Genomic DNA, 16359 nt, shown 5'->3' on the forward strand with positions numbered 1-16359 from the left:
TTAATTTTAGGATAATGAAGGCTTGCACAACAAAATAAATGTTAAGCATTTCAATCTGTGGTGTTAAACTGTGGAATAGTTTAGAAGGGACGCTCAGGGAAAGTTCAAACATCAACCAGGTGTATGTATGCTTTGTATCTTTTCTGAAATGATGACACTGAAGTCTCAATGCTTGCGTTGCCATAATGCCGCCAACAGTAATACAACAATTGTGGGCTTCTTATTTTCTTTTTAAAATTTTAAAAGAAAAAGAAAAAATAAATAGATTGTCTGTGCATGTGTGAACATGGGGGGGGGGGGGGTTTAAATTTACATAGTTGTACATGTAGGTAATGTATAAATGTATAGTTGGGCTCAAATCATTGTGGGTTTAATAACAAATGTTTTGGTGGAATTTTAGAACTTGTGTGAATGTTCATTTTACTTTTTTTCTGCCTCTCACAATTTCCACTAAATCACACGAACCAAAATGTGGCATTGGTTAATCAAAACTAACCTAGTGCAATTCCATTTTGCAATAGCTTATCCCAGCACTGTTTGTTAGACCTTAAAAGGTTTAAAGAGTTTTAAGTTGAAAGACCTTAAAAATGCACAAGCATTTCAAAGTGCACTCTTAAAGCCCAATTAATAAGAAATACTGTAACTCATGTTCAAACATCCAAATCAAACAATACACACTAGCAAATACAAAATTCTGTTCAACTACTCCTAAACGTTTCAATGAATGCCAATTTGGAGTAACAGCCTGCAGTGTATTTCAGAGATGACTAGTGCTTATCTTGGGGTTTAGGCCCTGATCCTGTAATTTTAAGCGTTCAGATGAAGGAGGACCTTCTTACACTTTGATCTGTAATCACTCAGGCACCAACTTACTCTGGATTATGGATCAGAGAACCAGCATCTGATGGTCTGTAATGTGCAAATAAAACTGAAAAAGAGGCATATAGACAAGCACGCAGCAGCAAATAACCATTTGTTGGGCAATGGCTGTAATAATTAAGCTCCCTTAAGCCTGGCAACACATCACAGAGCCCGAAATTGTTTGCCTTTTTTTTTTGCAAGATCTGATGCTTACATTTATTCCTAATCACTTCTTTACTCCATCAGATAGTGTTACAACTCCAGCCACATGTGAACTGCTGCTCTTCCCCAACCACTACCACCACCTTCTACAAAATGTCCCTTACTTCCTCTGTCAATGCACGGCAGCGAGTCCATATCCTATGACTCACGTATCATTTTCCCCTGGAATCTTTGTGAAGATAGTTATCTGGTTCTAACAGAAAAGCAACCACCAGTAAGGAAGCCACAGCACAAGCATATAGAAACATGGTCAATATAACCACAGGAGGCATTTGGGCTCCCAAAAATGAGCACTCCCTGTATTATTGACATTATGAAAAAGGGAAAACAACGATAAGCACTCACTCATATCTTGTATATTTATTTGTTGTCATGACGAAGTTCCGAGCCGTCTTATTTTTCTGTTATGACTTTGGCTATGTTTACCATTTTTAGTATACATTTTTGTGTATAATTTCATATAAAGTTTCGGTTTAACTGCCAAACCAAGCTAATGAACCGCTTTTTAAAAATCACTCATGACAGAGTCCTTCTTTTGTAAAACATCATCCGTTCTCCTTGGACAGACAGCGTCCACACCGAGAGAGAGAGACATTAAACATTCACACATTATCTAACATTGATCTCTAATTATTCTCAATACAATTCAATCTCACTCGTGCGCACGCAAAAAAAGCAATTCAGAACCAAAGACGCAGTGCTGTAGGAAAGGAAATTAGAAACACCCATGAGCATCCCCGGTGAAAACATTTGCAACACAGGAGGAGAAAAATCTCACTGGGGGAAATCGTCAGTGAACGGAAAAACACATCCCTTTGTTTTTGAAAACCTGAAACCTCTCCAAATGTAATCTTCCTGTGCCTGCACCAGGCGGGACAGTGTTTCCGAAGTGACTGGTCGGATGAACAGAGGGTCCACAGAGCATCCCCCCCAAATATCTCTCTGGGCACTCCGCCCACTGTTCACCTTTTGCTCCCCCTTCTTCAGCATATCCCGCATTTCCCGTTTTATCCCAACACGCATTTGGAATAGTGGTTGTAATAGTGTAAATAGTGTCTTCTAGAAATGTAGATGATTAATGTGTGTATCTAAAGATGAAGCTGTGCAGATGTGCATTGTGGTGTGTGGATGTATACACATCACGTTTGTTGCCACCTCAATAAGCTGCTTCGTTTCCAAAGTACCGTGAGAAAGGCATGATGCCCTTTAACAAGAGATAGGCTAGCTCTCAGCCGCATGCCATCACTAGCAATAAGCTTGTGGCCTGGCACAGGAGCATAGCACGGCAGTCAGCCATCCCTGAAGCCCCACATTCCTCTCTTCTAACAGTGCTTACAGAAGCTGACAAGCACTGGAGGTCTCCTTGGCTGAGGTGGAAATCTGCAAAAATAAACGCTTTAGGTGACATGAAGGCTTTGTTTGTTTCTGCTGGCCTAGATGTTTGTGTTAGCGCAGTGGGTTAATTGCAACTTTGATCGCTACGTTTATTGATCCAACAGTGGTCTTAGAGTGCGGCTGGCCTGGCCTGCATTGACTGATCCCACCCTCTGAGCTCAAACAATCAACTCTCAACCCTTTCTGGCATATTGAGCCACTACAGATGGGTTCGAAGGGGTGGCCTCATCCAAATTAGGCCAGAGGATGTTCTTTAAATCCAAAGTAAAGATGTCCCAGACACAGGGCGGCATGGCTCAAAGGAAGAGTCATTATCGCCCAGCCAAAAGGCTCCATCCATGTGCTCCATCTCGACCATTGCGACCATGTAAAAGTGTCCTTGTGCAAGACACTGAACACCCAGTTGCTCCTGATGCTGCGTCATCAGTAGCACTCGGGCTAGGAGACTCATGAGCACTCAAGGTAAAGAGCTATGAGTACCTAAGATAGAAACGTGCCGTATAAGTGAAAAACCGGGATGGGATGATGTCGAGAGAATAGAACTCAACATTTCTCATCCATGCAAAGCACAAAATCTGTTTTCCTTAGGCTGTTGTTTTTGACATGGGGTGGGTATACAGGAGACTGCGCTTGCCTGTTAATTACTCAGGACAACAGTAAAATGCAACCTAACGTGGGGAGAACTTTAAAACACACCGAACCGAATACTATAACACAAAAGCATAGCGGGTTTTTATTTTGTAGTTGTTCTCGGAAGCGTGTCGTGGCAATGCTGACAATGTATTGTATTGTACGGCCTCCAGTTGCCAGCGTTTATTTTAGCATATAGCATAATTTAGCCGCTAGCAGCGTTGCAGTGCTGTATAGTATCTAACCTCTGGCAGTCAGCTTACTTTTCAAAGGGAGTTTAATAGGTGCAAACTACTTGCTTTGATGCTGAAAGCCTGGCAGTTATAGTTCATACGGATCAGTTTTGAACAAATCAGGCTGACACAAATGTATTCTGTGGTTATCACTGTGGTAAAGGAGTTGTCTAAAATCCATCCATCTATCCCTTTATCAATCCCTCAATTTTCTACCACTTTTGACAGGGGTCAGGTCTTAGGGCAGCAGCTTCAGCAGGGAAGCCCATTATCCAGCTCTTGTGGGGGTGACAACAATGCATTCCCAGGCCAGCCAGGTGACATAGTCTCTATTTGCCTCTTTTTATGTTTACATTTTATTGCTAGTTTATGTTTATATTCTTTACCCTAGCTTGTTAATTTTCTTTGCTTGCTCAAAAAAAGGATAATTTATATGAGGCATTATTATAAAGCATATTACAAATTTAGCAAAAATCTCAACTCATTCCTGTGGACTCTATCCTGTGGGACGTCTCCTCTTGTGGAACTTATTCCTCGTCCCATGCCTAACTGGATGACAGGTTGGTATGACTTCACTAAGAATAGATTGGAGGCGACTCATTGAAACATCCGTCTCACAGCTGTAAGATGCTGGGTTGGAATTTCAGCTTGGGCGCATTTTGCATTTTTCACTCATGAGTGCATGTGTTTTCTCCAAGTCATCTAGGTTTCTATCGCATTCCAGAAATGCAGGAACATTTTGGTTAAATAAAGCCCTTTGAATTGCCCATAGTTATGAAAGTGTGTGACTGCAAGTGACTGGCGATCACTGCAGGATGTCTCTTGCCTTCAGTGGGAATATGCTCTAGCTAAGCTGTGACCCTAATGAGGACAAGTGGTATATAAAATGCATGGACGGATTGAAACTGAATTGCAGTGAACACTAAAGATTTATGTAGCGCGATGAGCACCAGCAAGCCAAGCTGAACCCTCAGCTGAGCAGACTGGACCTGTGTTTGGCAAGATTTCATCCTCTTACATCCCAAGACAAAGGGCGGATTCATGACCTTCAATTTGAACACCACAAGGATTCCAAAACACATATTTGTATCATTATTTTCACAGAAAGATGAATGTGCTAGTGCATACTGTGCATTTTAAGAATGTTCCTTCAAATTAAACCATGCCAGGATCCCTTAAGTGTCAGTTTTTCAATAGGTCAATAAAGAGGATATATTAAGCACACGGCAGCTTAGTAGCAATGCCAAAAGATATTTGTATGAATTTGCCCAAATTGATCAGTTTGCCCAAAGGTGTTCCTGATTTTGATTTTAGATCAGAATTATTTTCATACAGAACAAAAAATAAAAAAATTAATATCATTGTATTTGTTAATTATAATATAATTTGATGCAATCCTCCAACCCCTCAATTGTTTTAATGAATTACCGTACATCTACCGTATGTATGTAATCATACAAGTTCCTCAAATAATCAACAACCCAACTACCAATAGAGGATATGCCTCTTGTAACATTGGTTAAAGTGGTACAAAGTGTCAGTTATGTTTGAAAATTCTTTGAAAACTTCTATTTGCTAGATTACGAAATAAGGCGTTAATGGGGGATGATAAAATGGCTAGGAAGTGGCAGAAGATGAAGTAATGTGCCTGCCGAAAATGCTCCAGCTGGGGGTCAAATCCTGTTCATGGAAACCATCTGGCTAGCTTCAACAGAGCAACACCAAACAGCCCTCGTCAACATCTCCCTTACCTTCCTTAAGGCCGCCTCTTGTCTATGTTACTCTTTCCTCTCATCCCAACCTCTTTCTCATTTCCATCAGTTTACCTTTGATGCCTCTGCAATTTTGGACCTAAAAAAATCCAACTCATTAATAAATAGCAGCTGCAAAGAGCAGTGTTACTTCATTTTTCCATGGCAACGGTCTTTCTGTTTAAGTTGATCCCATTTCAGTTTTGGTAGCAACATGTTCCTTTGCCAGCATTGAACACATTCAAGGAATTATTGCTAAATTCCTCAGATAGAATTGCAGTCCTGATCACAAGCAATTCATATCATGGATTCCTCTTGGGAAGCATGGAAGAGAGAATGAGATGAGAGAATGACAATAGTAAGGTAGGTAGGAAATTACATTTGGGAAATACAGTGTTCCCCCGTGTTACCACTTCCCTGATTTATGAAATTTTCATGTTGGGATGTGGAATACTGAGTTTTTTCATCCCCTCGTCATGACATTTTCCCGGTTATGAGTCCAAAACAACTGTCGTGACCCTAGGGGCTTGGCTGTATTTGTGTTGTTTTGCCTGCATCTGCTGGCGTTTTTAGGTACTTGCACTTATTTGCTATTGCCGTCTAACTACTTCCATGCAACGAGTGACTACAATGCAGGTCTGCTATTTGTCGGTGTCTCCTCACGGGAGATGGTGGTCTGCTATTGGTCGGCCTCTCTTGTTTCATAATGGCAGAACGGTAAATCTTTGCTCGATTGTGAGTGGTTACAAAACCGTATTTATAGTGCATTTTACTGCTTAATTCAAAGTTGAAAGGGTTAGCCATGGGTCCAAAGATTGCTAGTGATGTTAAAGAGACAAGTAAGAAGACGATTTATATGGAAAGGATGCTGGAGATAACCCTTATAAGGGAATATGGGCACAACAAGCGGCACTCAAAGGTAAATAAAGCCTTTCTATATTTTTTATTTATGATGTTTTCTGATTGTATACATGTATATTATATATACAATTTTGGTACCAATTTTTAAAATGTATGTACAATTTTGATGTTTTTACCTGGGGTTCTAAACGCATTAGCTATTTAACATAGGTTTGGATTGCCCGTCATACGACGAATTCGCCTTACGACCCCAATCGAGGAACGTATTAACGTCGTTACACGGGGTCCCACTGTACTTAGATGAATGAAGAAAAAAAAAAAGAAAATTACAATCTAAAGTTCTAAAAGCATAAAGTCAACACATCATTTACTGTGCCAACGAACCGATGGTATGTGCTAATCAAAAGTCACAATTCATTGAAAAATTGTTTAAATGCTTAGAAACACTGAATAGCATTAAAACACTAACTTTAGAGTCATTGTATAGAAATGAACCATGTGCATCAGATGGATAGCTAACTCATGCTGTCTAAAGACTGCTACTGAAAGGGGCATTCTTCTATTTTCTTCCGTTTCTCAATGTGAAGTAGTGTTTATCTCTACTTTTGAGTTCATTGACATAATAAAATCACAGCTACACACATCAAGGCTATGTTAGGTTTATTTATTTTTGATTATTATTTCATGGGTGGTCCCATTCAGTCGACTTTGTGACAACATCATGAAGAGGTTACGGGAGCCATACAGTGAGCGGTGCGGTTTCAGGGAACCAGCCGTTTCACTTCCTTCTTCGAAGTGTGCCCACCAAAAAGACTTTTTCATGAGAAATTAAATCACTAAAATGCCAAAACCATAAATTTGACATTATATATATATATATATATATATATATATATATATATATATATATATATATATATATATATATATATATATATATATATATAACTAACTTAACTGTGGAAATTTTAAAATACAGTACCAAGTGTTAAATTATTCAAAAAGTAAACTCTTTAAAAAAAATGCTATTGTCAATGTCTATTGGCAAACATTGAATATTTGTAATGTCAGGTTTGCACTGCAACATAAAATACATGCAAAATGTTGAAAGTTGTACTCTATTTAACTCAAATCTAAGTAGTGATGGAGGTTCCCGAGGCAGAAGAGGTAAAGATCCACTGACTTAAAGAATAAAAATGCAAAGAATACATCCACCCCATAGTCATGAATGTGAATTTACATAATGAGCAGCTGTAAATATCCCCTTTAATTGTATGTACTTTTTAGATTATATATATATATATATATATATATATTTTTTTTTTTTTTTGGATAAAGACAACAATTTCCTTTGAAACAATCACTTCAACTGTGATGGCTCTTTAGTTTTGATACACTTCTCACATCTAAAAGATGTAAGAAATGGATTCCGTCATGCACATGTGCAGATGAAGCGCGATACAAGAAGGTATTCTATTTACATGGCACTAAAGTAAATCGAGTAGTTTAGGTTTAAAGATATCCAAGGCCTGGGGTACCAGCTGTCAGGTTGTCGGTTCGGTTCAGTTCCACCTCCATGTCAACAGGGCAGGCTGTTTTCTAATTACTGCTGTAGTGCTTGGTGTGGTCCCAGTTGCACAGCCAAAGGGGACAGAGGAAAGTGGAGGCAATGACGGGTTCGGCAAACTATTAGAAGGTTGAGTTAACTTTTGAGGAAGTACTGTAAACAGCTTAATGGCCTGACATGAGATCTGGGATCTTGGACCTTTTTTTCTCCCTGCAATTCGCACACGTCATGCTCTCTTTCATGTTTGACATACATCGGTTTGTGTGGTCCCTGCATTGAGAATTCAATGGAATTAGTAAAGCCTGTTGGATATGCATCACTGGTTGTTTACATGCATCTTACATTCACATAAAATTACATTGTTTACAAGTCACTTCTATAAACCTGCAAAGACACTGCAAGAATATTGAAACTGGAATGAAGTGTTCTAGAAAAAAAGTAGGCTTTTTATGGACAAAATGGCTTTTTGCAAAATATTTGAAAATCCTGTCTCATTGGTAAAATAGTATTAATTATTAAAATTATATGCGAAGATGTACTCTCCCTCGCCCAAAGAAAGTCTAATCTCTTGAGATCATATACAATCCCTACATTAAAAGTTTGCCCAAAAAGATGAACAAAAACACAAAATGCTCAATCTTAAGTCAACTGAGAGGCATTCAACAAATAATGTTGCTATTCAAAAATAAATAAAAAATAATAGTCACTACCGCAAGGCACCCCCCCCCCCACCAAAAAAAAATAAATGTATTGGTAGTAAAATAACAGTCAATTGTCCGATTTGTCATCGCTTGCAAAATTCTGTAATTTTACATCCATTCAAATCTCCAAGTCAAACCAGCAGTCACAACGCAATCTGGATGACTTTCGCCCCAAATGTGTGTGAGTGACTGACAAAACGTCAGATATAGTTGCATTACTGCACACTGCTACTCGAGTTATTCTAAGTGGACACATCTTGAAAATTGTGCTCTATGCCACAGTTGGAAAACCTGCAGAAAATGGTTTAGTTGAAGGAGAACCATCTGCTTCTATCAAGTCTTTTGTGACTTTCTTTAAGTAGACAAACCTCCAAAACCATTTAAAAATAACACTGAAAGTATGCGTGGAGAGTGGAGACAGGAAAACATTTGCTACACACATTGCTGGAATCCATCTACAACAAATTAAAAACAAGTAGGTGTTCCTATAGTGGAGCAGAAAGAAGAACACTGCCTACTTTACACAACGGGAGAAAAGTGCCTGGTGATACATTTCGGTCATAATTCAAAAAAGCCACTTTGGAGATGTAATACAATTATTACTAGAGAAGGGAAACCTGAAGTTCTGAAAGAGAAACTCCAAACACATTTTCCGCATAAGATGACTGCATCCTCTTAAACTGAAACAGGTGAAATCACCTGCAGGTATAACAAAAACAATATATGTAGGCAAGAAAATCAACATATATAGACATGTGCTGAACAGGCAGTTTTCCACATTGTAAATATATTGCAAAGTCAGGTAAGACACCCCCCCCCCCCCCCTCCAATTAATCAAATCATCATTTAACAATTGCAGTTTACTTACGTGATCTTTGCCTGATTTTTTACAATTGTTCGATGATCTTAAAATGGGTAAACTATTCCAAAAAAGTTGAAATTTGTGGCACGGTACAAATTGAAAAGACTAATTATAATTTAATAGAACAGACCCATTCAATTGAATGGGCCCGGTGATGTTGGCAGGCCTAGAAAAATATTTTACAAGCTGCAGTTATTTCACCCACAAGGATATATGAAGTTGAAAATATGGTTAAGAATTTTTGTATAACAATACATTTGTACTGTATGAATTGCATTTTCTTGACTTGGTGGCCTCCCGCTTACTTAAAACCATAAAATAGGCATGCACATTGCTTCAACACCAATATCTGTCGGTCAATCAGATGACAGTGACACAAGTTTGGTGAAGGCTAGGGTTACAGGTTCCATGTTTTGTTGACAGGTAGGCATTGTATGTAATGGAATTTCAGATAAAATATGACACGTGGTGCAGGTTTTCATACTTAAGCCTATTGAATACTTTGGCATAGTCCAATGAGGGCTTTTCATAAGGCCCTACTGAATAAACAGATTGTAATACAACCACAGCATTGTCGAGGGTCATATCCATAATTGCAACCAGGAAAAGGTTAACAAGTTGAAGGTAATACTTGACATTTCACTTTGATTCAATCACCATCTTAGATTTAATGGTCCAATAAGCAGCGTGTAGTGCATGTCATTTATCGAAATTATTTTCATTCCTCCCTGAGGTCGAGTGTTAATGAGCAAAATTATTGGGTACAATTTACTCATTTGACTTTCATGAAAGTTTTGTCTCATGCTATCAGAACCGCTCAATAAATTTCATCCCGTCATTGCAGATACTGCCACAGACATTCAAGAGGTGTGGTTTGTCACCTGTAGAGTAAGGCGTTTAACAGAATCCCAAGCATGGCCAATGAGCTCCTTCATTCGTTCTTCTGACGTAGCTAATGACTCGACTGCTGTGGTGTCAGGCATCACCTTCATAGGAATGGAAAGGGGACGGGATTCTGGAGAAAAGGCGGGAAAAGAATAATTAACACTGAATTCCAAAAATTGCTAGTGCTATCACAATCACCGCCTAAGTAATGTTTGTAGTAGTGACATATACTTTAACAGTGTATATCCATTCATGAATTCTCTCTATCATTTACCCTAACTACTGTAGGGTCACAGCATATATAATGTATAGAAAAAGACCCATTCACACTCATATTTACACTTACAATCTTCAATGAACTTACTAGACTTTTATCTTTTTTTAAGTTATGGGATGCAATCCACATTTAAATGAAAGAAAAAGAAAGAGGGAGATGAAAGAGAGCAAGAAAGAGAGAGAGAGAGAGCAGGGGGGAGAGAGGGGGAGAACGAGAGAGAGAGAGAGAGAGAGAGAGAGAGAGAGAGAGAGAGAGAATGTCTGCATGTCACAGATTAGATATTTTGAGGTATCCCAGCATATAGAATAAATGAATGGATGTTAATGACCTTGGAATGAAGATCCATTTAGCTGGAAAATGAGAATGTCTACACACATATATCTAAAAAAGACACACACACACACAGACACACACACACACGAAGACAGTAATAGCGAGACATGACACATCCTGGTATGCCTGCTGTGGTCCAGACAAAAGCAGTTGTGCAGACATTCATGCTGAACAGCAATGACAACCCCTCATATTTCATAGATTGAACAAATCGTAGAACACACACAGGTTTTTAAGGCACAGCCACTGTGGGAAAAATGTGAGAGGAGAAACAAGGAATGAGGAAGGTTAAGTACAGAGGCAGAAACCGAGCCGATGAGAGGGCCATAGACAGGCAGAAAGCACTTTCTACCAGATTAGCCTGACGTCTGTGCATGTTAAAATCATCACAATGTCAGAGATTAACAAGAGTTTTCTCTAAAGACCAATTTAGACTTATTCCATGATTTAGGCACCTCTTACTCAGCAGTCCTATCCCACATTTGTCATGAAACTGTGGTAATGTCACAGAGGCCTCAGCCTCCTCAAATACCGCTCATCTATACATCAATAAAATAACCAATGATCAGCATAACAAAAAATGGGAATTACTTGGCCACTCAAGGAAATACTTTATAAGTGTTGTCATTAGCTCATAACTTAGTTGTTGCTTAGTTCACAGTTGCACGGATTGAAGTTGAACAACACATATCTAGATTAAATATATGACAAACAATGTGAGCCCAATTTTCCTGCATGGTTCTTTTACTTAAACAATGAGAAGATACCATGAGTTTTTTTTTTTTTTTATTATTCATGATGAGTTTTCTGAAATAAAAAGTACTCATACATTGAAAAGAGAAACACACATGTACCCTCTTAGATTATTATTTCAGTGAAACCACAGAATCTAAAGTTCCAGTGAAAAGTACATGATTGACAGCAGTTGGCAGGTTCTCTGTGACAATAAAAAAAGGTGTTGGTTTTACAGCAGGCATTGGTTTTACAAATATAGTTATTTTCACGAGCCCAATGCCTCTTAATAGCAGTGTCAGACGAGAACAAGATTAAGTTGCGGCGCAATCAAAAAATAAACGAGGTATTGTCAATAACAGACAGCTTCTAGAACATTGGTGTTACCCAGTTCATTAGCATGCAAACAGAGGATACAAATATAAGCTTGTCTACTCTTAGTGGACTTAAAAGTTTGTGAGCAAATCATTTTAAATGCCTTAAATTCCCTTTTTATTTTTAAGTTTTGACATTATTACGTATGATGTGTTTAATGATGACGTTTATGCTTTTAATTGCTGATGCGGGTTTATTAATGTTTAAATCCTCTGAAAATCCCAAATGAATCCCAAATGAAGAAGCATAAAACTGGAAATGTTTTATGTCCCTGACTGATTTAGCACATATGTGATCTGTCCTCAATGGTAGGTAAATGTCAAAACTACGACATTGATGAGGGATCAAAACATTAAAATAATATTTATTTCATTTTATTTATTTTATTTTTTAGAGTACATGATTACTCATATGTTTAAAGCATATGGGTTGACCGCCAGTCAACTGTCTTTGTATATACACTGCAACATGGTCAAACTAATGCTGTGGTATGTCAATACCACATTCCAAATATTGAATATTCCTTAAAAGAAAAAGTGGACAAAATTAATTAAAAATGATACCACACTTCTTTTTGCTGGCAGTCTTTCTCCCTTGCACACTATGTGCATCTGCAAGAAAGACGTAAAAAATGATGGCGTTAACATAGCTCCGGCGGAGCTCCAAGACGGATATTTTTAGTCAACCTATTTTTAAAGACAACAGACCTGACTTGGTTGACATTTTTTTCCAAGGCACATATGATCAAATAAAATATTTACAAATATATGCTACCTTGGCATTTCAAAATGGCGCCTTTCTCGATGTAATGTTGCCTACTATAATATGGATCTGGTAAAGTGGCCTTTTATAGTCTGATCCAGCCTGGAAGAAGAGGCAGCCAAACAAATTCTGAAAAATGTCTCAGTATCTAACACATCAATATTGCAGGAGTTTAGCAAAAGGAACTCTGAAATAAATCTGGCTGCTTAATTGTCTTGGCTGTTCATCTAAATATATTTGTGACCAGTTGTTACAGCACAACTGGAGTGGAAATGAACGGATGATTGTAGTCGGGTGGGCAGGAGTCGAATGGAATGCACATAACGCCACGTGATGGTTTACAATTGTCACAATTAAGCATGTGGCGCTGACCACCGGAACCGGTCTGGCACTTGGTGCTGTGGTCAGTCTTTAGTCAGTTATTATACCTGTTGGAGCACGGATCCCCTTGATTAAAAGTGGGGCCATGCATGGGTAGCTTGTTATGAGGACAGCTAAGATGGACGGAGGATAGGAACGGAAAAGAATGAAGCAATCAGGTCCCTCTGGCATGTATTGCCATGTCAGCATTGCAAATGAAATTATGCATGTATGTCAGCAAAACCATGACACAAGATTTAAAAGTGGCTATATTTTGGGGGCTGGTAAATCAGACTATGTCATTTCATGTGTGTCAACTGTGGGATTCTGAAGCCATTTGAGAGACGTTGTGATGATGGGCTATAAACTTGACTTGACCTGACTTGACGTGCCCCCGAAATGGAACGAGCCCAGTTTGGAATCGCCGCATCTTCTCCGAGTCTCACAACTCCAATTTCCCTTTCTGTTCACTTCATTTTGACCAAAAAGAATCCAGCCAAGATCCACAAGAACTAATACCCTTATCATTCATAAAAGTGCAAAAAGGAAACACAAAGAAAAATGTATTCCCTCTTGAGTAAATGAGAGTTTGAATGGGCTAATCAGTATGAAGCATCCAAATATATTCAACTTTTGCAGTGAGCGTCCCTTTGAGACTATAACTAGGGGCCTCATATCTCATTATTTATAATTTGTCTTGTTTTCTTTGCCAAGCCAACCATTCTTACCTTGATAAATTACTGGCTCTGCTAGAAAAAGTTAAACTATATAAACTGCACAATGAAAATATTATCCCCTTCTGGAAAGCATATAGCAGCCAAAAAAAACCTGCATGACTTCAATCGGGCTACTAGGAGATTATGTATACTGTACTGCCTGATTCTGCCTGCATATGTCTTCCCGTCAGTTTCCTCGATTACTCTTGTGCACTTCTAGGGGTGATAAGTCAATATCTACACGTATCAGAACAAGCACATGATCAATAAGCATACAAAACACATTCCATACAATATTCAATTGAAAAAAAAATCAGAATGCAAACCCAAGTTCAACATTGTGCATGTTGTAGGCCAAGGGTGTCAAACTCATTCTTATCAAGAGCCACGTTGCAGTTACACTTTCTGTCAGAGGGCTGGGATGACTGTGATAAAATACATTTTGGGTGTATTTGTCACACTTCCAACTAGTTTTGACATCAGAGAGAGGGTGAGGGAAGAAAGCGCTTGCTTTTTCCCCCAAACAATTTCAAATTGCCTTACAAATGTGATATTTGAATTGGAATGGGCGTTTTGCGGGCCGCGTGAAATGATGTGGCGGGCCGGATCTGGCCCCAGGACCTTAAGTTTGACACCTGTGTTGTAGGCAAAGGCTACAGTAAGTAATATTAGTTATTTATAACTAAGTAATATTAGTTACGAGTTAACTAATATTAACTAATATATTAGTTATTTAATGAATATACAATAATGTTAATAATGTTAATAAGGATAATGTAATGTTAAATAATAGGAGAAAGGAAATAAAATTTTAAAAAAAGGATTTTTTTATGGTTACTGTGACTATATTGGGGCGTACATAGAAATCTAGGAACTGATACCCTACTGCGCGGGTTTCAGACTTTGCGGGGGGTTGACAGCCCCCATTAACCGCGAGGTAGGGGGGATCACTGTATTTCCCGTGTTAGACTACACAAAAAGTATATCTATTCCTTGAAAACGTTGTGTACTTGCAAGATGTTTAGTATTCAGTATTGTACCTCTGAATAATTTTGTTTTAATTTGTTCTTTAAACAATTTATTTTTAGTTTTATCTTTTGTCAATTTAAGCAAAGAATATTTTTTCTATTATTTTAGTTGGTTCCACTTTCACCACAAGTGAGGCATAGTGCAGATGTAGTTGCTTCTATCTCTGTTTCCTTAACTACTTGGGGTTTAAGGCTAAGACCGAAGTCCTGAGGGAGACATCATCTCGAACCTCCCATCCAAATGCTAACCAGGCCTGATCCTGCTTAACTTCTCGGGGCATTTTCAGGGTACTAAACCCATAAACTCACTGATTGATAAAGTATTTGTATTGCGATTGATTGTTTTTGTCATATTACCTGGGCCTTTGTATATATATATATATATATATATATATATATATATATATATATATATATATGAATCCATAGTCGGCATGGTTCGTTGGATAGTTTTTAAAGTTTTCGTTTAATTTTTATAGTGACAAATTTCACATTTTCATAGTAGAGAAAAACTATCGTATTTTTCGGACTATAAGCCGCGGGTTTTTCCTCATGATTTGAGCCCTGCGGCTTATAGTCCAGTGCGGCTTATCCGCTGATTTTTCCCACCAGTCAAGCAAATGTGTGTATCTGCTCAAGGAGTCAGTTTATGGAACAACTATGAAATATAACTGCAAAGCTGTGAATCAATGGCTGTGCTCAAAAAGAATTTTAAAATATATTATGGAAAATATTTTTTAAAAATGTCTAAACTGAGTAAGATTATTCTACCCTTCAGAAGTGCAGTAACACCCTCTTCTGGTTACTTCCTAATATTGTTTTTCTCAGTAGACGTCAGTTCTATGCAGAAGCACGCAAAGACGACACGTTAATGTTCGATGATTGCTGATCTTTTTTTGTTTTGCCTTGGACGAGAATTGTTCGTAAGTACAGAAGTTCTCAAAATTATGACACTGATCATCTGTTTTGTTTATCGTTAGAGGCATTGGAAATAAGAGTTTTTTTTTTTGTTGTGCAACTTGTTTGTTAGCTTGAGAGGTGCTATGTATCATTAGCTGATTACATGTTTTATTTTTCTAGTTTTACGGCGACCTAAAGAGGGTAATGGTTAATGGCCATTGTTCAAATAAAGCAGAGCAAAAGGAAAGACAGTCTGCTTGTTTGAAACGTTGTTATCCAGCCGTCTAGCTGGCGAAAAACCCAACGCTTCGGAGTGAGGACGGAATAAAGATCTTGTATAAAAGTTTGTGTTTGATATACAGTATACAGTATATATGATTGTATTTATAATATTATGTTTGTTAATGTTATTTATGTGCAGTGTGTGCAATGTTCAATGGGAGACAGAATGCTGTTAAAGAGAGGACGTTGTAGTTGGTAGACAATTTAAAAAAATATGTATACATTTTTATTTTTTTTAAACTTTCATATAGCATCTGTTTGCATAAATATCTGATGTTTATAGTCCAGTGCAGCTTATCCGTGCCAAAAGATGTTGGGGTTTTTTTGGTAAATTTTTGCTGCTGCGGCTTATATAAAGGTGTGGCTTATAGTCCAGAAAATACGGTAATTACAATTTACCAAATTGAAGCTTATTTTGGTCCTTATTTTGAACAGTTAAAATAATAAGAATAAGAATAAGAATAATTATGGCCTATTTGACTAATATGAAAAACTAATATTGTGATGCATTTGTCAGCATTATTGTCCAGCCCTATTTATACCCGATAGAATGTCTTAGGCATGAACTTTCCTGTTCCCAGCCTACCATTGTTTTGCTTACATAGCTAAGATTACAGAATGGTCTT

The 16359-nt window shown here is 38.0% G+C and overlaps 1 protein-coding gene across 1 annotated transcript in view; it reads right to left on the bottom strand.

Annotated features, from left to right (window-relative positions):
• vps13b (vacuolar protein sorting 13 homolog B) overlaps positions 1-16359 on the bottom strand; it is a 298582-nt gene that overhangs the window by 161821 nt on the left and 120402 nt on the right. The window contains exon 22 of the mRNA XM_088410037.1: positions 9965-10098. Coding sequence (XP_088266163.1) covers positions 9965-10098 — 134 coding nt within the window. The remainder of the gene's footprint in view (positions 1-9964; positions 10099-16359) is intronic.

The sequence above is a fragment of the Hippichthys cyanospilos genome, chromosome 3 (assembly GCF_059441005.1).
Source record: "Hippichthys cyanospilos isolate Australia breed blue-spotted pipefish chromosome 3, RoL_Hcya_1.0, whole genome shotgun sequence".
Classification (NCBI taxonomy): Eukaryota; Metazoa; Chordata; class Actinopteri; order Syngnathiformes; family Syngnathidae; genus Hippichthys; species Hippichthys cyanospilos.